Raw genomic sequence first — 21,538 nt, forward strand, 5'->3', positions numbered from 1 at the left:
TGAAAATTCAGTGATTTGTCCAAATCACAGAATTTTCAAAAACCGCCCGGACAAGAGCCCAAAAAGAGGACATGTCCGGGGAAACCCGGACGTATGGTAACCCTATCCTTAGTAATTTGGAACTGGAAGCAATCTCAATGTCAGGTAATGTGGGGTATGGAGGGGTTTATGGGTAAGGGGAGGAGCCTGAGCTACGCTTCTTAAGTCTGGAAAAGTGGCCAAAGTCTGATATCAATCCCAGTCATTGAGGAAGGATGAAAACAGGCAACACAGATGCATCATTATGGTGAATATGCAATTTTTATTTTTTTCTTGTGAAGAAAAATCTGCTTTAAAAAGTTGATTTCTTCTATTGCATAGGTCCCTATTCACTGTTTGCAGTGTGTGTATGACTGATACTTATTCCGGAGCTATGGCCACTGGTACTGTTTTAAGGTGGTTTGCGTGGCTGTATTTTTAGAACCTCTCAGATTATGTAAAAATGAGATTTTAAGCTCTTCCTTGGATAGGGATTTAGTGTTTGGCCCCCCTACTGCAGAAGGTAATCAAAAAGTGTGATGAAAGGGGCAAGCTGACCCAGGGAATTTCTACGTTTTTCCAGCCCTCCTTTTCCAAGTTGTCCAAGGGATTTTCTTGCTAGTCATCCAGTTTTGCAAAAATATAGACTAAAACAGTCTCCAACAGAATTCAGGTAAACAGGTCCAGTATGTTTTCCCTCTTGTGGGAGTGGTGACTAGTTGTTCCATAGCATTTGAGTTTATAAATTCTAGGAACCTTTGGGCTAGGGTATTGGGGCTTGAGTAATGCTCCCAGTCTATGTTTGGGTAGTTGAAGTCTCCCAATATAATGGTGTTTGGAGAGACCTTCATATTTTCCAGTGTTCTCAGGAAAGCCAAGTGGGGTTCCTGAGTTTGGGAGGGTGGTCTGTAGCAGGCTATAAACTGAAAGGCAGTTTTACCCACTGTTAGTTGCACATGTATGGTCATCGATGCTTTGTGCAGTGCCACCAACCTGGAGATGTGGTTATCTTTGAATATGGATACTCCCTCTCCTTTTGTGGTTCGGTCCAAGTTTTGGGGCCGAAAAGCATGGTATGAGGTATAACCTGGTAGTGCTGGGGTGCTCTCAGGAACCTTGAACCAGGTTTCTGTCACTGCACAGAAATTGATGCTTTCCATACTGAGGAGAGCTTCGAGTGCGTGCATCTTGAGGTTTAGACTTCTGGCATTGAGTAGCATTACCCTTAGTTTCTTTTTCCTTGTGTTATCTGTGGAGGTGGGTTTGTCTTTTGAGCCTTGCCTAAAAAAGGCACTATGGGTGTGGCAAGAGCCTTTGCCAATATCTGAAAGCCCAGGGGTGACAGGTGCAAGCCGTCCCTAGTGAAGCAATGTGGCTTGTCGAGCATGTCATCCCATGCTGACAGGCACTGGATCCCCTTTGAATGACACCAAAACTTTAGCCAGTTGTTGAAATTGATCATCTTGTCTTTATATTGTGGCATCATTCTTGGTGAGGGTAAGATGCTACTCCAAGGTCAGGGTCATACCGGCCTGGGCTACATGCTCAGAGAGCTCCTCTATGTCTCTCTTCATGTAGTCCAGGGAGGTACATCTCAGGTCATTCACATCACCATGGACAATGACTGAGTCATATTTGTACTTGCCTTGGAGTGACCTGAGTGCTTGTGTTATGTGGCGAATCCTAGCGCCCGACAGTCAGCTCACCGTGACCTTCTCCTTTCCTTGTTCAGCCTGGTGAGCGGGACATCAGTGTGTCTGACAATAGAATCGCCTATTACAATAGAATCGCCTATTACAAGTGTATCAGGTGTGTTTAGCCTTAAGGGCTATGACTGTTCGGCACACTGGCTTTGTGAACTATGTGATGCACGTGTTCTGTTTTGGGGTAGCAGTTGCTTGGATGTCTGCTTTGGAGGTCTGTGCTGCTTAGGCAGATTTTTATTTAGAGCCTCCGAGTATGTTTTTGTGTGATTATGTGTTTGGTTTGCTGTTGTGGTAGGTCTATGTGGGACTGGAATTGTGGTGTGTGTGGTTACCTTCTCCTCCTGACTGGTTACGCCAGTACTGAGTTGAGAGAGCTCAGCCTCCAGTTTGGCTATATGGTTGCATCTCTAGAACACCGCATCTCTCACATATGTTAGAACTTGTTGGGAGGGTTATCTTAAATTATTATTTAAGGTTATTGAAACCGTCAGCTGATCTGTAGATTGCTTCCCTGTAGCCATCCTCCTGGAAGTCCATTCTCTGTACAGTAACCCCTTATCCAAGTATATGTTCTTCTCTTGCCTTTGAGAATTAGGAGTTTCTTTGGCTGATTTCCATGAGTTTTCTGAGGTGTATTTTTGACATCTGTCTCAGAGTTAGACTTGGTGCTTCCAACCAACTCTTCCGTTGAAGTAGCACCCTGTAGAGAAAATCTAGTATCTTTTGACAGCTGTAGTTCAGGTTTAGGTTTTGTACTACTATCTAGCTTTTTCCCTGAGCTAGACACGTCCCCACCCTATTTTGGATGTGGTGGTATTGGCTTGGTCTCCCTATTGATAAATTCTCCAAACGATTGCCGCCATGCCTGGCTGCATTTAATTGTATATACAAAAAGTATCTTTCCATCAGTGTCATTACCTATAAATTGCCTGAGAGTAACAATTTCAAATGCTAGGACATGATAGAGTTAGTCCCGAAATGTAGAGATTGAATGGCTGAAAGAATTGACACATAAATACCAAGTCTGAGATGGCCAACCCCCAAAAAAAAATTAAAAAAGAAAAAGAAGTTTAAAGGAGAAGTGTGATATTCGTGATTTGCTCTTCTGCATTTTTTTTTTGTGTTTTTGGTTCTTTTAGCACTCTTCATTATGAGGGCTGACATTTCAGTATAGAATCTCTAAGAGATCTTCAAACACAGCCAACTGTCTACTTGTACCCCCTTCTGATTTTAAATAAACCCCAACCAGTGGCAAGTGAAAAAACATTCTTCCTCTGGCACTAACTGAAGTGAACTGCCCAGGCATGTAATGTTCTTTACTAACAAATACAAGTCTAACAGTAGTCATGTTTAATGCACTGTTCCTATTAACTCTGGTTTCTTTACCCTTTACTGGGATAGGGCATAGGCCGTTATGGTAATGTGGACCAGCTTCAGTTTGAAGATAGCCCTCCATGTTGTAGTTTTTTCTGCCCTGTGCATTTATGGACATCTGGCCTGTACATTCTCTCATAGTTACATTGGACATATGTAACTGCAAAGTCCCTTGACATTTACTGGAACTGGTGGTTTCACCTGTGCCAGTGGGACCTGCTGTGAAAGTTCAGACTTCAACCATGGGTTTATGTATCCCCAAGTGTAGTGCTTTGTAAGCCCTTCTTATGCAGTTTTGCTCTGTAGATAGAAGTTTTTTTTTGTGTCCATTTCTATTTCTTCACCAGCATTACACTCCCAGTCTGATGACCAGCAGATTTTCCTATCCACGGGTAGAGTATTAGTGTGCTTGCTCCCTTTATCATAAGGATTCCCTATGTTTTAAAAGTAGTAACAACATTTAACCACCTTTTTAAGGTAAAATACTTATTTCTGAAATGCAATCACTGATGCCGTCTTCTAGTCTCCGTTATGTTTTCTAAACTTTTTTCTTTGTGCTTCTTAAGTAAATTTAAAACATTGAAAATAAACATTTTTTATGTTACCATACAAGTCTGTATCTTCCATTTTACATGAATGCTAAAAGACTTGCCAATTGCCCTTACTTAGTTTGGTGCTTATTGATATTTGAACATGTGTGCAAAGTCATCCTTTTTATTACTGTGGTACAATTTAGTGCTCAGCTAGGCATCCTGGACTCCATTTGTCTTTCTTACTCATGTTCCCTTGGTACAGTGTGACAAACTTTTTTTCATGTTAGCTGCTTCTCCCTGTCTTGTCTTATGTTGTGGCTTTCATTCTTCCTTTGCAATTTTAGCCCGTCTCTGTTCTTTTTCACTGTGTTCTCCCTCTCTGTCATTCCACCTTTAGATGTTTCATTCTCTCGGCTGCTTTAAGGCATATTGTTCTAAGAAACAGCAACTAAACACACCAAAACTTTATGTAGCAAAGCTTTCGGGAATACACCCTTCATCAGTACACATTAAGCAGTTAATTTACAAAACTTTAAATAGAGGAATCGATTAATCACATGATGTAGCCAGCCTAGTTATTTAAAAAGATATAACTTGTTACAAAAATAAAACACACTACATAAACATTTCTAAATAACATGCATTAACTTGAAATACATTACTACATATCTTAACTTAAAACCATTATCCAAATAAGTATACTCTGTCAGAATATAGATATTGTTTAAAGATATCAAAGTCTTTCTCTCTGCTTTTTCAGTAAGACTGGTTTAAGGCTAACAGCATTATTTAAGCCTGGTTTCACATCTGCCTGGAACCTGATTATCCATTCATATTCTTTTAATTCTGACATATTATTCATATCACCCTTCCTCACTCCCATTTCTACATGTGACATAACTCTAAAACTAAATTTATGACTTTCTCCCTTTTCTATAATATGTTTACTTAGAGCATTTGTTAGTAACTTCCTTCTTATTTCTGACTTATGCTCTATAATTCTATCCTTCAGTCTCCGTGTAGTTTTCCCTACATAAAATGAAGTACAGTTATTACAGGTGGCTAAATGGACAATTTAAATTATATTACAATAAGTTAGGACATTAATATTGTAAACCTTTTTACTAGTGGGGTGTATAAAACTATGTTCACCCTCCTATAGGTCTTCGCAACATGTGCAATTATAGCACTTAACTGTGCCTATTCTTTTTTCCTTTAACTTATTCAATTGTTTAAAATCTTTATAACAGAGCTTCTGTTTAAGTGTCTCAGAGTTCCTATAGGCATACAGGGGTCTATCCCCCACTACTGATCTAATTTCCGGCATTGCTAACAAAATGGGCCAATGTTTCTCAATTATATTACATATGACTCTTGTATTTAAATTGTAAGTAGTGAGATATCTCACTTTCTCTTCCCCATTTTTTTTGTTTACCGTCACCCTGTAATCCCCCACTAAGTATAGGTTTATACTTGTTAGATCTTTCCTTTACAACATCTTCATATTCCTTATTTATCATATGTTCTAAATAGCCACTATTATAAAAATCCAGTTTCATTTCCTTTACTTGTTCCTCAAATTTAACATCTAGAGTGTTCAGTTTACTGGGTCTTATTAGTTGGGCTTTCACTATGCCTTAAAAAGTATGCGGTACATGCATACTTTTCCTATTGAGATACCTACATGCATCTACTTCCTTTTTGTATATGGTAGATTCTAATGTGCTACCATTCTTATATACATATACATCTAAAAAGTGTATGCCCATTTCAGACTCAGTCATCTTAAATTTTAAAAAATGCATAGTTCCATCAAGATACTTTATAAAATCATTTAATTCCATCTTACTACCTCCCCACAACAAAAAACAATCATCGACAAACCGTTTATAAAATTTCACATTCAAATTTACTCCATTATTACCATTAAAAATTACCTTTTTTTCCCATTCATATAAAACTATGTTGGCATAAGTGTTAGCTATGGGTGTGCCCATTGCTACACCTGTTAACTGTAAATAAGGGTCACCATCAAAAAGGAAAATATTGTTCATCAGAACTAGATCAAGCAAAGAGCAGATATTCTCTATTTCTCTAGCATGCATTTTAATTTCATTCAGTAGAAAATTCCTAATGGCATTTACTCCATATTCGTTCGGAATAACTGTAAATAACGAAGTTATGTCCAATGTTACAAAAATATAATTTCCTTCTTTATTTCCCATTGACCAACTATACAGTTCTTGCAGAAAACTATTGGTGTCCTTTAATACTGTAACACATTTACTTAAATAGTGCCCTAGGACTGTCTGAAGATATTTCGAGATAGGTTGTGTAATCCAACCTCCACCTGAGACGATTGGTCGTAGTGGGGGGTTTAGTAGTTCCTTATGAATTTTAGGAGTACCATAAATTTGTGGAATTCTGGGACAAGGTACTGTTAAAAAATTAAACCACTCAATATCTATATCATAACTAAGCTGTAACTCATATATTGCCATATTAATATTTGTTATATGCTTATTAACTTCATTACAAGTAATTTTTTTAAAAGTAGATGTATCACTTAGAAAGTCTTTAAATTGCATCATGTACCAAACTCTATCCATCAGGACGACTGCTCCCCCTTTATCTGCCTGTTTAATGATTATAGTTTCATTCTCTTGTAGCTCCTTCATTGCCTTATATTCAGAGTAGGTTAGATTATATATTGTTCTTCTATATCTTTTATTATACAACATTCTTAACTCATTCTCAATAATACTTGAAAAAGCTGCCAAAATGGGACACAGTATTGGTGAAAACAAACTAAATTTCCTGCATTTAGACATTTGCTTATCATTACCTTTAAATATTAATTTTAAACTAACTTTTCTAACAAATAACTTTAAGTCCGTTACAGCTTGCACAATATCATCAGACATATTGAATAAATTTCAAACCTTTCTTTAGAACATTCAGGTGAAATTTATCCAGTACAACAATGTCATGCTGTTGTGTGATTATTGTAGTCATCCCTAGGGCTTAGGGCTATATCCAGTTCCATAGTTAAACATTCCTATATTAATGGTTAATTGTTCACCACCTTGCTCTGAATCAACGGACTGCCATTCTTCCTTTTGAAGCCAGTAATTAGCTTTGTGGTGGAGTATTTTTATCGTTGTTTGCAGGGAACTTTTCAGGTTGTTTTAGCTGAAAAGGAGAGTAGGTGGTTATTTCTCTTTGTGGCATTCCTTCTTTTAGTATTTCCTTTATGCAGTAGAGGCATTAATTATCATCACTTCCTTTACATTATCTCTTCTTTTATTGGACAAACTCTGCCCTTGATTGGATGCTTGCATAGGTTTGTCTTTATTGTCTGGTTAAATTTTCTACTAATGCCACATGTTATCAAGTTGGTCCAGTAAACTAGTTTTTACTGCTTGAATCCATTTTCTTTTCTTTCTGATACCCAAAGGTATTTTTATTAAAGATATGGCTATTTTTAAAATCATTAATATCCCTTTGAATTTTATTATTTTTTGTTTGTTGTAATCTCTTATCTAAAGCATACAAATGATCCAGGACTGTTTGATACATGTCAGACAAATCTTTAAAACATGACATAGTTACCAGTTCATTCTCCAAACTTTCTATTTCCTCCACAAGCTTAATTTCTATAGGTTCAAAGAAGTTATTCATAAGGTGCATGTAGTCAGCGCTTAATTTAAGATTTAACTGTTGCCATTGAACTAAAAGGTCATTATAAGTATTAGCATAGGAAGGCATCTTAAGAATTAACTCCAAATAAGCTTGAAAGCTTTCTTTCTAGAATAATGTTAGTTTTAGCAATGGATTTTCTTCTTGTCAAAGCAATCTGCTCATTAGGTTCGTTTCCGCCGTGTTTCAATCTCCATGATGAATCTTCTCCTCCTTTATTTGGTGTGAGCAATGGAAACCAAACAAAGTACAAACTAAATAAAATAGTAACTAAACACACCAAAACATTATAATTTACAAAACTTTAAATAGAGGAATCAATTAATCACATGATGTAGCCAGCCTAGTTATTTAAAAAGATATAACTTGTTACAAAAACCTAACCTACTCTGAATATAAGGCAATGAAGGAGCTACAAGAGAATGAAACTATAATCATTAAACAGGCAGATAAACTGATGGATAGAGTTTGGTACATGATGCAATTTAAAGACTTAAGTGATACATCTACTTTTAAAAAAATTACTTGTAATGAAGTTAATAAGCCTATAACAAATATTAATATGGCAATATATGAGTTACAGCTTAGTAATGATATAGATATTGAGTTTAATTTTTTAACAGTACCTTGTCCCAGAATTCCACAAATTTATGGTATTCCTAAAATTCATAAGGAACTACTAAACAGGTGGAGGTTGGATTACACAACCTATCTCGAAATATCTTCAGACAGTCCTAGGGCACTATTTAAGTAAATGTGTTACAGTATTAAAGGACACCAATAGTTTTCTGCAAGAACTGTATAGTTGGTCAATGGGAAATAAAGAAGGAAATTATATTTTTGTAACATTGGACATAACATTTACAGTTATTCGAGCGAATATGGAGTAAATGCCATTAGGAATTTTCTACTGAATGAAATTAAAATGCATGCTAGAGAAATAGAGAATATCTGCTCTCTAGTTCTGATGAACAATATTTTCCTTTTGATGGTGACCCTTATTTACAGTTAACAGGTGTAGCAATATAGTTTTATATGAATGGGAGAAAAAGGTAATTTTTAATGGTAATAATGGAGTAAATTATGTGAAATTTTATAAACGAGGTAGTAAGATGGAATTAAATGATTTTATAAAATATCTTGATGGAACTACAAGTAGATGCATGTAGGTATCTCAATAGGAAAAGTATGCATGTGAACACTCTAGATGTTAAATTTGAGGAACAAGTAGTAAACATATTATGGTGATATGAATAATATGCTGGAATTAAAAGAATATGAGTGGATAATCAGGTTACAGGCAGATGTGAAACCAGGCTTAAATAATGCTGTTAGCCTTAAACCAGTCTTATTGAAAAAGCAAAGAGAAAGACTTTGATATAATAGAAATGTTTATGTAGTGTGTTTTATTTTGTAACAAGTTGTATCTTTTAAATAACTAGGCTGGCTATATCATGTGATTAATTGATTCCTCTATTTATTTTATTTAGTTAAGGCATATTGTTCCCATCTTCACCTCATATGTTTTTTTCCTTGTTTTTTTAACTTCAAGATGTGGTTCACCACTATTATGTTTACAGTTTCAATGGAAAAAGTCATAATTGCATTAAAAGAAGTTGTCATCTCATCCTTGGTCATACCGGTAAGCTGGATGTTTTCCAACTTCCATTCATTTTTCTAGTGTTAAAAATGTTTGGTAAGCTTTACAAGATAAGATTACAACATATCCATACTTCTCCAAACCAGGTTGTATGTGACAGAAAGGGGCTATAGTGTGACAATCCAAAACACTTTCATCAATTTGTATGTGATGAACAAGCTGTGGTGAAGGCACACCACTACCATCAGGTTATATGTGATGCTGTTGACGTCAGTTAATTTACAAGCTTTGATTGGCCTTGAGAACACAGTTAATTTGCACTCTTACTTTGGATAATAGCCAACACCTTCCACATTCAAATAAGATTCACATTGTACAGCTGCAGATCATAGTTAATATTACTGACTTCCCAGAATTTCACACATCAGATTGAACCCACTGCCTGACACTGCAGTAGTAGATCAAAATTTTGTGCACAACACAATATTTTGCAGTAGGCATTAATAGTATTTCTCAAGTATCGATTCTCCTTTCCCCATCTTTATTAGTACACTTAAAACCCACCATCTGTTAAAATGTGTTGATATACCTGTACATATCTGTGTTTTGCAGTTAATTTTTTCCTGGGTATACTCCTGTTGTTAAAGCAAGTGGTTTGAAAATAAAAGATTATGGCATCATTTCTGATGTTTTAGTTTTAGTGTTGACTGAATTTTTCCTTATGACCACATCCACAAAATGCCAGGTTAGGTATTGACAATTTACATGCACATGTAAATCATTCTGGATAATCCAAAGCATTATACTTCTTTAGAGGAATATTTAATGATTTGCATAATGGGTTCAGTAGTAGAGCATCAAATGTTTTAAATTTTCAAGGACTGGTGGTCTGCTTGTGAGATATATCTGGCAAATTGTCTTGCTAGGATATATGACTCCCTTGTTGCTGCATTTAGTATGGAAAAGTGGTAGCTTATACACTAATTTTGGTAATGAAGCATTTTCAATACAGTCTTTAATGAGGTCATGTCAGGCAATTTCAGTTTCAAGAAAAGTTTCATGGGGTGGTGGTTATGAATGAAATTGCAAAAAATAAGACACTGTTCCCACAACAGAGGGCTATAAAATTTGTATGGTAAGGAGATTATTTCCATTATTAAAGTTTGATTATTTGCTTAGGAAAGTGTGACAATATACTTTAAGGATTTGATATGATGATAATAACTACAGCAGTAACTCCTATGAAAGGTGAAAACCAGCAGTTATTAGTATGACATTTCAGTGTACTTGAATCTATGAAACATTTAGAACTGAGAAATAAAATTTATTACTTGTATTTGTTAGATATATATTTAGCAATTTATATGTAGGAATAATATAGTCCTTTAAATGCATATATTTCTGTTTGCTAAAAATTAAACTGTTCTTAGCTGAGAAGCAAGGAAAAAATTAAATAAATAAAATGGCATTCATGTATAATGCAGCTTGAGAAAAATGCTGATAAAAATGAGCTGAATGCTCAGTGTTTAATGCAAGCTTCAAGGACTACAGATAAGGACTGAGGTGCGAGAAAGAAACTGAGTTGGAGGCAAAAACAACTTACCGAACTGTTATGTAGTTCACCTTGAAACAAGAACACAGACAGACTGCATGAAAGACTGCTTTCAAAGACTCACCTAAAAAGTTTAATTAGCAGAATGTGAAAATACCAAAGTAATGTCTTTGAGAGTTCCCAAAAGACTGCTTTCATAATGTATATATGTGAGATGTGATATGATTTCTAGAGAGATCTGTTAGAGCTGTTTACTGGAGCAAACCTTTTTTGCTGTATTGAAAAGAAACTTGAAGACAGTAAACTCTGCAAACTGTACAGCTGTACATGTCTGTTTATATAGACAGTTAATTTTATAGTACTGAGCATAATGTTGTTGTTTGTCTTTCGGCTTTTCCCGGTTAGGGGTTGCCACAATGATGATTAGCAGTAGACTTTCACAAACGCCGAAGTGCCAGCTTGACGTTCAACCTTCAACGAAGGCATGCCCATTTACGCATGTTTTTCGAATGCCCACCTAACCGCGGGGAGGACATGCAGACTCCTCACAGAAGGCACTCCCCGCACTTCAGCCGAGAATTGAACGGGAGAAATTCTTGCTGTGAGGCAACAACGCTACTGCAGTACCACCGCGGCTGTCATAATATACTGCCCAAAAGGTCCTTACTCTGCAGTGTGTATCTGCACTAACCAGACGTATTTTTACAAGGCACTAAGTCAGCAATAATCAGACTTTGGTTACAGTATGCAAACACTGCTCTGCATTTATTTCTACAAGCCTCTAACAAATATCTGTGTTTAATTAAGCACCAATATAGAGCTGCAGTTGGCAGCTTCAGTAAGATAAGACAAGACTGTCAGTGACTTTTAATCTTTCATTTTCTAAATAATTTTTCAGTATTAATCAGAGCAGTTAGTAATATCAAACATCCTTGTAGTTATAGTCTTGCAAGAAAATACCTTTGATTTGAAAAGCCAGAAAACAGTAGTTGTGAATCTTCAAAAGGCCATGCATTTCATATTCTGCTGTGTTGTGGAATGCAGTCCAAGATAAGGCAGAAACTGATTCTAAGTATCATTTTTGTTTCTCTGCTTGAGTGTGTGTGCTAGGCGCTGTGCTTATTCCGGGGTTGTGAGGCATAGTCCAGCCCAAAAAGCTATTATTCCAGTAAGGTAATGTATTATTTTAAGATGAAAGATTTGCAAATGTGCGCAAATTTGCAGAGCATCTGTTTTAGCTTCTCACACGTTTTGCTGCATTCACACTAAAATGTCATACCCAGTGCAGATATGTGTTCTTCCACTGACTGCACTTTCCTCAAGTGTGGGGCAGTTGATGTGAAAAGAGCATGTAAGGTTTTTTTTTTTTGCATGGGCACGCCCCCTGCATCCCCATGTGCTTAAATATACCTACCCTGGAATCACTCAACAGTGGAGAAAAAAGAAAACTGCACTGTTGGTGAAGCTTGTTTCTCTTTTCCCATTGATCATGCAACACTCAAGAAAAGTGCTATCAGTAGATTGAGCCACATTTTCAGCATTTACATCTTACATACTGCAAGATTTTCTACAACTGTGTTGTTTATGAAAATAACTGTTGTATATGAAAATAACTGTTTTAGCTTTTTACACTGTGGTTCGATGTTGTGTTGAGAAACCTTGACTTCCCATGATTTCTCATTTCTGTCATTATCTTTCATCATCTATTGAATACATGCTAATATAAGCACTGCATTCTGTTTCAGACCTACAGGACGACTTGTTGAATATTTGGAGTGTATGGGTAAAATCCAGAAAGCAGTTGAATATTTTCAGGACAACAACCCAGACAGCCCAGAACTGAACAGAGTGGTATGTAATCAAAATGTTGTATTTTGTGTTTTTGATCAGTGCAGTGCCATGTCTTCAGTTATGTTTTCTACATCATTATCCAATAATGATGATATTACATAATTGTCGTCCTTACAGCAATGTGGAAGAAAGCTTGCTGTTAAACCCTTGAGCAGTGATAATGTTGATAGTTTTAAGTATTCTGGCTTCTCCAAGCCCTTTCTGGCTTCTGGCAGCTAGGTCTTTACTTAAGTTCACAAAATCAGACAGCATTTCTTATGGGAGGGGAAGAGTGGTGCAGTTCATGTACTTTTTGGTCTCAGCTGCTGTTGTACTGTAAAATGAGAGGGCACTTGTTTGCTTTATACTTGCCTTCCATTTCATTCCTCCGGGTCTACTTCAGTTAGTCAAACTCACTAGTTGTCGGACGCCTCTTTGTCGTACCCTATTTGTTGAAGTCTTCATCTGTTGAATGATCTGCTGCCCCCAGTCAACCCTTGGATCCAGTGTATTTTGTAAAAGTCATTAACCATCCTGATAGAAGAAAAAGAGCAGAATAAAGGCCACTCAGTATTTCATTATTATTCCCCTTCCTGTACTGTACTGCACCAGGACTGCTATTCAGACACGAGTCACTGTTAATTGTTGAGTGGAATGCTCCCCCTGCATTTATGATTTGTATAGTCAGCATGTTTCATGCATTCGCTGTGTCTTAAGCCTTGTTGTTATTCACTATAACTTATTTGATGAAACATGCAAACCTTATTAGATGTTTTTGCTTTATAATATAAAGTCTGCATGTGTTAACGTAGGATGTGAGGTTCTGTACACAGGTGGCAAATGATGTAGACAGCTTTTAAAGTCCTTTCAGGACTTTGAGGAACTTTAGGGTAAATGTTTAATGAAAACTTAAATACTACTTTGTGTTGAACACCTCTTTATAGCCCAAGATTCTTTGAACAGAAATTAAGATACATTCCTACTACCCTGTTCCCTCTCTGTTCTGTTTTCTCCCTTGACTGGTGATTAAGAAATCTCTGTCATTGGTATACAGATTGGAGGAGCATGGGTTTACCTCAATATTTTCTGCTATCCCAGAGATTTGTAGGTGGACAAGGACCTCTTTTGTGTGTTTAACATTTCTGCCTTCTCTGCACTTTGGAGAATTTAAATGGTTGAAGTACACATTGTGACTGTAACATACCTATCTGCTGTGTAGGGATCAACTCTTTGGTCTGACCAAAAAAAAAATACCACTCAAACCCATGTTGAGAACTGATTAATGCGCATTTTATCTCTGGGAGCTTTCTCATTTTGAGAGGTATTTATTTGTTAAGTTGCAAGTATCGGCTGATTCCTTTATAAAGCAGATTTGCAGTATTCATTAGGAAATGTTTTATTGTGCTTTTGGCATATTCTTTGTTTCTCAAAAGTCTGTGCCTTAAGTTCAGCACAGCGAGTGAAGACAGACTGTTACTTGTTTCTGCCAACTATGAGCACAGAACCTCAGTTTAGTTTGAGCAAGGAGATTTTTAGTAATGAGAAAACAGTAGTGATTCTCTTTGCTTTCAGCCTTTGGACACTTTTGAATTTTTCAAGTAATACTGAATCAGTTTGTGACTTTAGCTTGTATCATATTGTCTACTAAAGAGGAATGCGTTGGCAGTGTTTTTTGTTGACTGTTATTCCTGAATAGGTGCTGATTGCTGTCCTAAAGAGAAATGTTTTGCAGTATGTTGCTGCTATGTGGCTTCAGATTACTTTCTAAGTAGTTATAGAGACTACAAGATAACTTTAAAATAGCTTTAAATGTTTGAAGAATATTCTATTCAGTTATTACATTTGCTGAATACTATTTACCCTGACAATATCTGAAACTGGTCCTTTTTTATTGAGTGCATTATCTCCATTAATAAGTTTCAAATAAATAAGTTAATATGTTATGGTAATATTTATTAGTGTAATCCCAAATTACAAATTATTTTGTCACTATTATGGACACTAAATTCATTGATCCTTTTGTTACAGAAATCACTGTTTGAGAAGGGTAAAGAGTCTCTGGAAACAGAATTCCGCAATCTCCTGACCCGTCACAGTAAACCCGTTCCTCCTATCCTGATCCTGGATCTCATTAGTACTGAAGATGAAGTAGAGACACAGGAAGAGGTGACCCTAGAACACCTGCCTGAAAATGTATTGGCTGACATAATCTGCATCTCAGGTTGGCTTGTTGATTATGGAAGAAACCAAGGTAAGCTTTCACAGGACGCAGTCAAACTGTGGTCATAAGGGCTAGGCTTGCATTTATTGACAGGTAGCTTTCCGGCACAGAGTCTGTCAGTAGGCCACTTTTTATTGGCCTTATCCTTTTTCACTGGGAAAATTGTAGCTCTGTTTATGTGGGTGCTGTGCTTCCCACTCAACCTGCATCAGTCCTTTCCAAGGTTAGGCTCCAGTCGAAGGGCAGTTTGGGGCAAAACGTACCGTGACTATCTGGCAAGCCCCCCTTCACACTCTGGCCACCTGCAGTACTCCATTCTTGCATGTACCTGACTTTACAGCACATCAGCACAGTACATTCCTCTGTCCTCTCCATTCACAAACAGTGCATACTGTAGGAGTCAAGGACCAGCAGAGCTTTTCTTCTTGGGAGTTTTCCACCTAAAAACGTATGAGCAAGTGCTTGTACATTTCAGATCTCTCTAACATCTTCAGCCAGTAGTTACCCATGAAGATGTGAAAGAGACAAAACAGCTCTCTTTTTTCCAACTGACTGACATTGGAAAAATCAGGTATTCCTCTGTAGATAGACCACTGTCAGACTGATATTATTTTTCCATAGGCATTTGTGGCAGAGTTTCTGTGGTATTTGTTCTGAGGTACGGACATTCCCTTACTAATTGAGAGAGCACATCATCATCATACCTTTATTCATTCCAATCTTTTGCTGTATAGGGGAGATAATTTTATGCAACTTGTCCTAGATCTGGTCACGTGGCCTCCTTGTATATTCATTGATGCTTAATTGGAGCTGTATTGTTATTGTGATTTTAAAGGTTGAGAGGGAATGGTCTGGAAAAAAATGTAGGGTTTTTGATGTAAAGTAGGAAACTCTCAAACTGAGCAAGATAGTCCTATGATATAAGGTGATGAAGCTGTGATATACCTTAGAAACTTGGGTTTGACTAGGAGCCCTTGCAATAGCTAGGGTGGATCGGGAGTGAGCAGTTGACACTGGCTTTTATTCATCTTGGAGTAACAGTGTTGGCAGGGTTGTGCTTTACGTGGTACAAACTGGGAAGAGGTAAGTGTTGTAAAGAGAGATGTTAAGTTGTCCATTTCACCTTCGTTCTTGCTATTTGGGTTTGGAGCCAATCCTCTGCTCCGACTCGGCCATCTTCTATTGCCCGAGAGCTGTTTACTGGCTTGAGGCTACCCCTTATCCCAGAATACCCAGCGTCAGCTATCCAGATCTCGTTTGCCGCTTCAGCTGCAAGGTTGCTACATTACTGGCTCAGGCTTAGTATTGTTTTGTATTACATATTTTTGCTGTTATTGTAAACTTTTAATTGTAAAAGTGTTATTAACCTTAGTCTCTTAGTACTTATACCCTTTACCGCCTTATATTGTGTGTGTGTTGTGTGTGTGTGCTTTGTTGGCCTTGCTCCTTTCCATGAGCCTCTTTTCCCTTGAACTCATTTTAACTTGGAGAGTTCTCCTCCCCCTCTGTTAGGTTAGCCATTTAAGTTGTAATAATTATTATAACTTTTTTTCTTATTGTTATTGTGGTTCTTTAGTTTGTTGTTAGGAAAATGTCTAAAGATACCAAGGTATCTGGCTTCAAAAAGTGTGACTCATGCTGTCAGAAAATGTCTCTGACAGATGGGCACACTAGTTGTGTATATTGTTTGGGCACTGTTCACCTGCAGGACTCCTGTTCTATATGTCACGCTTTTAGTCCAGGGTCCTGCAGGAGCGCAAAAACAAATGAATCCTTCGGGGATTATTGAAGCCTCAGGATTCTCCGGCTAAAAGTACTCAGCCAGCGAAATCCCCTAAGTCTGTCAAGCCGTCGGCTCCACCTTTGGAGCCGGCTCCTTTAGTTGACCAACCAAGTATGTCGGTGCCGGCTGGCACCGACATGGCAACTCCTCCGTCATCTCGGAGCCATAAGAGACTGAGGTTTCCATCCTTGGAGCCCATCCACTCGGCACCTCGGTCACCCTTGTTACAGAGTGAACGTAGCCATCATTCTTCCCACTCCTCTCGATTTTCTAGATTATTGGATCATGATGTGGAGAGAGTAGTAAGTAGGTTGCTTAAGTCACAGGCCCTGGCAAAATTACTGTCCAGCCCACCTCGGCAGGTATTGGCTCCAACCGCCTCTATTTCCATTCCTCCTCCGACTACATTTAGCTCAGAGCCGGAGACCATGGATCTGCAGGTAGTAGAACTGTTGGCGCTCATCATCTCTCCTTCGGTTCAGACGTTGGTTCCGATTACCTCGATTATACCTTCTATCGAGGGATCTGGGCGCCGGGGCTCTCTCGTCCTCTCTTAGGGGGGAGTGGCATTGGACCCTTGTCTGACCCCATTCTCCCCCTTGGAGCTTCGGCACAGGTGAGCTCGGCTCCAACATCGGCCTCGGAGCCATCACCATCGATGCGGAGAAGGACTCCTGTCTCTTCGGAGCCAGAGCTTGCTCTGCCTAGAGGTTGGGACGCCTTCAAGGTCATGTGGAGTGTGCTGTCCCCCGAAGCAACTCTATGCCAGCTCCATCGGCTCTGCCTCCCATGGTGTCTGTTCCAACCTCTACTCCTCCTCCAGACCCCAAGGTTAGGGAACCTATGCCCCAGGACACCCCATTGGGTGATCCGTCTTCTTCCGAAGTCTCCCCTGATCACTCGGAAGAGCCTTTCCAGAAGAAGAAGTGCAAGAGGAAGTACATAGACTCCTCTGAGTCTGTCACCTCAGATACAGACATGGATGAATCGGAAGGGTCCCCAAGGTCCTCCTCTGAAGATGTTTCCTATTCGGACATCCTTGAAATGCTTAGACAGAGGGGGGGACTGGGACTGGGAACTAGCCCCTACCGAGGACGACTCTGTATACCTGGGCGCATTATGTTCCCGACCTTCCACCTCCTGGGTATCTCCTCCTTTTGATCCACTCATGTCTGTAGTGGCTCGAAAGACTTGGTCTTCTCCAGATACTGTGGAACCTACTCCGAGGAGGCCAAACAAATTTATTACAGCCCCCCAGGACAAACAATTCCTCTCCAAAGGTGTGCTCATTGATGCCATGGTGGTAGCAGCAGCCACCAAGAAAGAGTTAGCAGAAACCTCTTCATCTGTTCATCCTCCAAACAAAGAGTCTCAGACGATGGACAGTTATGGAAAGTGAATGTTTGCTTCAGCGACCTTTTCAATGAGGTCCCTGAACTATCTATGCCATTTTACACGTCTTCAAAGGGATGTCCTGAAAGAGCTTGGGGATACCCTTCAAGATCCTACAGCTGAGGAAGTACCAGCCAAATTAGCTTCTCCGCTTGCGACTCTTAATTCCATAGTCAACTCCTCCATGAGGTTGAATTCCTATGCAGCCGATGGAGCGAGCAGAGCTGCAGGGACAGGTGTGGCTCTCAGGAGACATGCTTGGATGCGGCTGTGTCAGTTTGCGGAACCCTTTCGAGCGTCCTTCACCAATACTCCCTTTGATGGCTCCTTTCTCTTTGGGCCTCAGGTGAAAGACATGTTGACCAGGTGTGAGCAGGAAGGCAAGACTCTCTCTACTATGGGAGTCCATTTTTCCACCCCTTCCAGACCTTATCCCAAGGGTCAGAAGAGCGGAAAGATGGGGTTCTGAAAATCCCAGGGACCCTTGCCTAACACACGTGGTGATTTTTCCCCCAGGGGCAGAGGGGGAAACAACAATAACAGACACCGCCCTTGTGGCAGAGGGGGATCGCAAAACTAGGGTGACAGAGAAACATTCTCTGTCAAGCCCTTCCAGCATCCCTGAAGGGTTGCCTGACTGGTCATCTCTGCATGCAGTCGGGGGAAGACTTTCGTTGTACCCAAAAGCCTGGCAAAATATAACAAGAGACAGATGGGTACTATCCATTATATCCAGAGGTTACAAAATTCCCTTCCATCAATCCCCCATAGAATCAAAAAAAGTCCATCCCAGATGTCCCACCCAATCTAAGAGATCAAGCAGTCACAGAAGTTTCAAGACTGCTAGAAGAAAGAGCCATTCAAGAAGTCCCCGCAGACCAACTAGGATCCGGAACTTACTTGAGATTCTTTTTAGTACCAAAAAGATAGGGGACTGGAGACCAATACTGGATCTCAGCAGTTTGAACAAATCTGTACAAAAAGAAAAGTTCCGGATGGTGACACTGCAGTCCATTTTCCCTTTTGGGTCAGGACAATTGGATGTGCTCGATAGATCTTCAGGACGCGTAACATCAAGATGGACAGACACTCCAGGAGATTTCTTCGCTTCCGGGTAGGGGCCAGTCATTACCAGTTCAGAGCTCTGCCCTTTGGTCTCACCTCAGCCCCCAGGGTGTTCACCAAGTGTATGGCAATAGTCATGGCTCACCTGAGGCATCAAGGATTCCAGGTGTTTCCCTATCTAGACGACTGGCTCCTGACTGCTACCACCAGGCATCAACTCTTAGAGGCACGGGATTATACAATCACATCATGCACTCAACTAGGCTTTACAGTAAATTTAGAAAAATCTGCCTTGTTAACCTGTCAGTCTGTCACATACATAGGAGCAGAATTAAAAACAAAAGAAATGTTTGCAAGATTACCACAGGAAAGAGTTTCCACTATTCGTCAACAAATGTTAATTCTAATGCAGAGCAAAAGGATTCAAGTCAGATATGTCCTCCAAGCTCTAGGCTCCATGGCAGCTGCCATTCTTATTGTCCCATTCGCGTGTTTCCACATGAGAATCCTTCAGTGGCTTTTTTTCACGCAGTGGTCTTTCCAGGAGCTACCCATGTCTCACATGATCCTGAGTGGATGGTCTCCCCACTAGTGATTCAGGGCAGACCTTTCATACAACCCCCTCCGGTAGCCACAGTGACCACGGACGCCTCCCTGTTAGGGTGGGGGGGGGGCATTATCTAGGCAGGACAGTCCAAGCCACTTGGCAACCTCACGAGTACCATCTGCATATCAATGTCCTAGAAATGAGAGTGGTGCTCCTAGTGTTGCAAGCCCTTCAAGACTCTCTTCCTTCCGGGACCATTGCAGTCCAAACGGACAACATGTCAGTGGTGTGGTACATCAACAAACAGGGCGGGACCAGGTCTTACCCCTTGCGTCGAGAAGCACTCAAGACTGTGGTAATGGGCGATTTCCTCCCAACTTTTTCTGATAGCAATGCACATCCCAGGGAACTCCAACATCATAGCTGACAGGCTCAGCAGAGCTATCCTCATGCCTCATGAGTGGTCTCTGAATCAGGAAGTTGCGGATCTTATCTTCCGCAAATGGGGACAGCCTTGCTGCGATCTATTTGCCACTCCTCTCAACAACAAATGCAGCAGCTACTTCTCCCTACTTCCTCTTCCAGGTCATATACCCAGAGATGCTCTAGTCCACGATTGGCCTCGGGGACTCCTTTATGCTTTTCCCCCTTTTCCCCTAATACCAAGACTCATACAGAAAGCAAAATCATTGGGTTGCAAAATGATCCTCATTGTCCCATGTTGGCTTCAACAGATATGGTTCCTGTTCCTGTACCTCCACCTTCTGGATCAACTGTGGATTCTGGACCCAGTTCCAGATCTTCTGATTCATCAATCAGGCGGGTTGCACCAGTCCCTTCAAACTCTCCAGCTCACAGCTTGGTTACTCCACTTCCAACCTTAGCCAGGCTTTCCAGTATCTCCCCAGCAGTCCATGATATTATTATTTCCTCACATAAGTCTAATACGAGGAAAACGTCTGCTAGTAAATGGAAACGGTCTTCTTACTGGGCAGAATCTAGAAATTTGGATCCTTTCTCAGCCCCAGTCCATGAAATTCTTGAGTTTTTAGCACAACTTTTTCAGTCTGGTGCGGCTTCCGCTACCATTAGAGTACAGCTAGCTGCCATTTCTAATTTTCATATCTGTATGTTTAATTCTAGCATAATGTCTCATAAGCTCTGCAAGGCTTTTATGAGAGGAACATCTCTTCTTAGACCCCCAGTTAGAGATCCTCCTCCTCCTTGGGATGTCAATTTAGTTTTAGCTTCCTTAATTTTGCCTCCCTTTGAACTGGCAGCATCATGTTCCTTAAAATTTCTTTCTTGGAAGACACTTTTTCTGGTTGCTATCACTTCAGCTAGACATGTCTCAGAACTTCAAGCACTATGTGTTCGTCCTCCCTACCTGGTGTTTCACAAGGACAGAGTTTCTCTGAGGACCAGTCCATCCTTTATTCCTAAAGTCTGCTCCGAGAACAATTTAAATCAATCCACAGATCTCCCAGTTTTCTTTCCCAATTACTGCAACTGCAGAATACAAGCTCCACCAATTGGATGTAAACAGGCAATTGCATTTTTACCTCCATAGAACTAAGGAACTAAGAATGTCAGACCAGTTATTTCTTTCTTATACTTTCAGCAAACAAGGCCTTCCAGTTTCTAAGGTGACCTTATCCAGATGGTTATCTGATACTATTGCCTTTATTTATCAGTTACGAAATAAAGAGCTACCAGCTAAACCAAAAGGTCATTCTACTAGAGCATTAGCCACCTCTGTAGCCTTTCAGTCTAAGTTGCCCATAGACTCAATCTGTGCAGCTGCTACTTGATTAAACCCTCATACTTTTATCTCTCATTACAAGGTGGATATGGTCTCCCGGAGCAGAGCTTCCTTTGGTTCTACTGTTCTGAAGAGTCTGTTCCAATGAGCCACCCGGGATTTTAGGTGCTAGAGACGCTGTCCCAAACAGCAAGAACGAAGGCGAGATGGACAACTTAAAAAGTTATGTACCTACCATAACATTCCATGTTAGTTGTCTTCATCTCGCCTTCCTTCTTGCATCCCTCCCTCCTTCCCCCTTCCTAGAGGATTGAGAGGAGTTCCTTTTGTTTTCACTGGCTGAGTATCTTTTATTACTTCACATGCCAGGTAATTTATGACTCTTTCCTTGTTTAGGTCTATTGGTCAACCAGTTTTTAGGTAACTGGTTACTCTACTTATGTCTAGTGTGCGCTA

The 21,538-nt window shown here is 39.7% G+C and overlaps 1 protein-coding gene across 14 annotated transcripts in view; it reads left to right on the plus strand.

Annotated features, from left to right (window-relative positions):
- EXOC7 (exocyst complex component 7) overlaps nt 1-21,538 on the plus strand; it is a 945,568-nt gene that overhangs the window by 95,837 nt on the left and 828,193 nt on the right. For all 14 annotated transcript variants that reach the window (XM_044068105.1, XM_044068104.1, XM_044068108.1 and 11 more), the window contains exons 4-5: nt 12,228-12,333; nt 14,341-14,563. In XM_044068105.1, coding sequence (XP_043924040.1) covers nt 12,228-12,333; nt 14,341-14,563 — 329 coding nt within the window. The remainder of the gene's footprint in view (nt 1-12,227; nt 12,334-14,340; nt 14,564-21,538) is intronic.

Source organism: Protopterus annectens, chromosome 4.part0 (assembly GCF_019279795.1).
Source record: "Protopterus annectens isolate FY-2018-M chromosome 4.part0, PAN1.0, whole genome shotgun sequence".
NCBI lineage: Eukaryota > Metazoa > Chordata > Ceratodontiformes > Protopteridae > Protopterus > Protopterus annectens.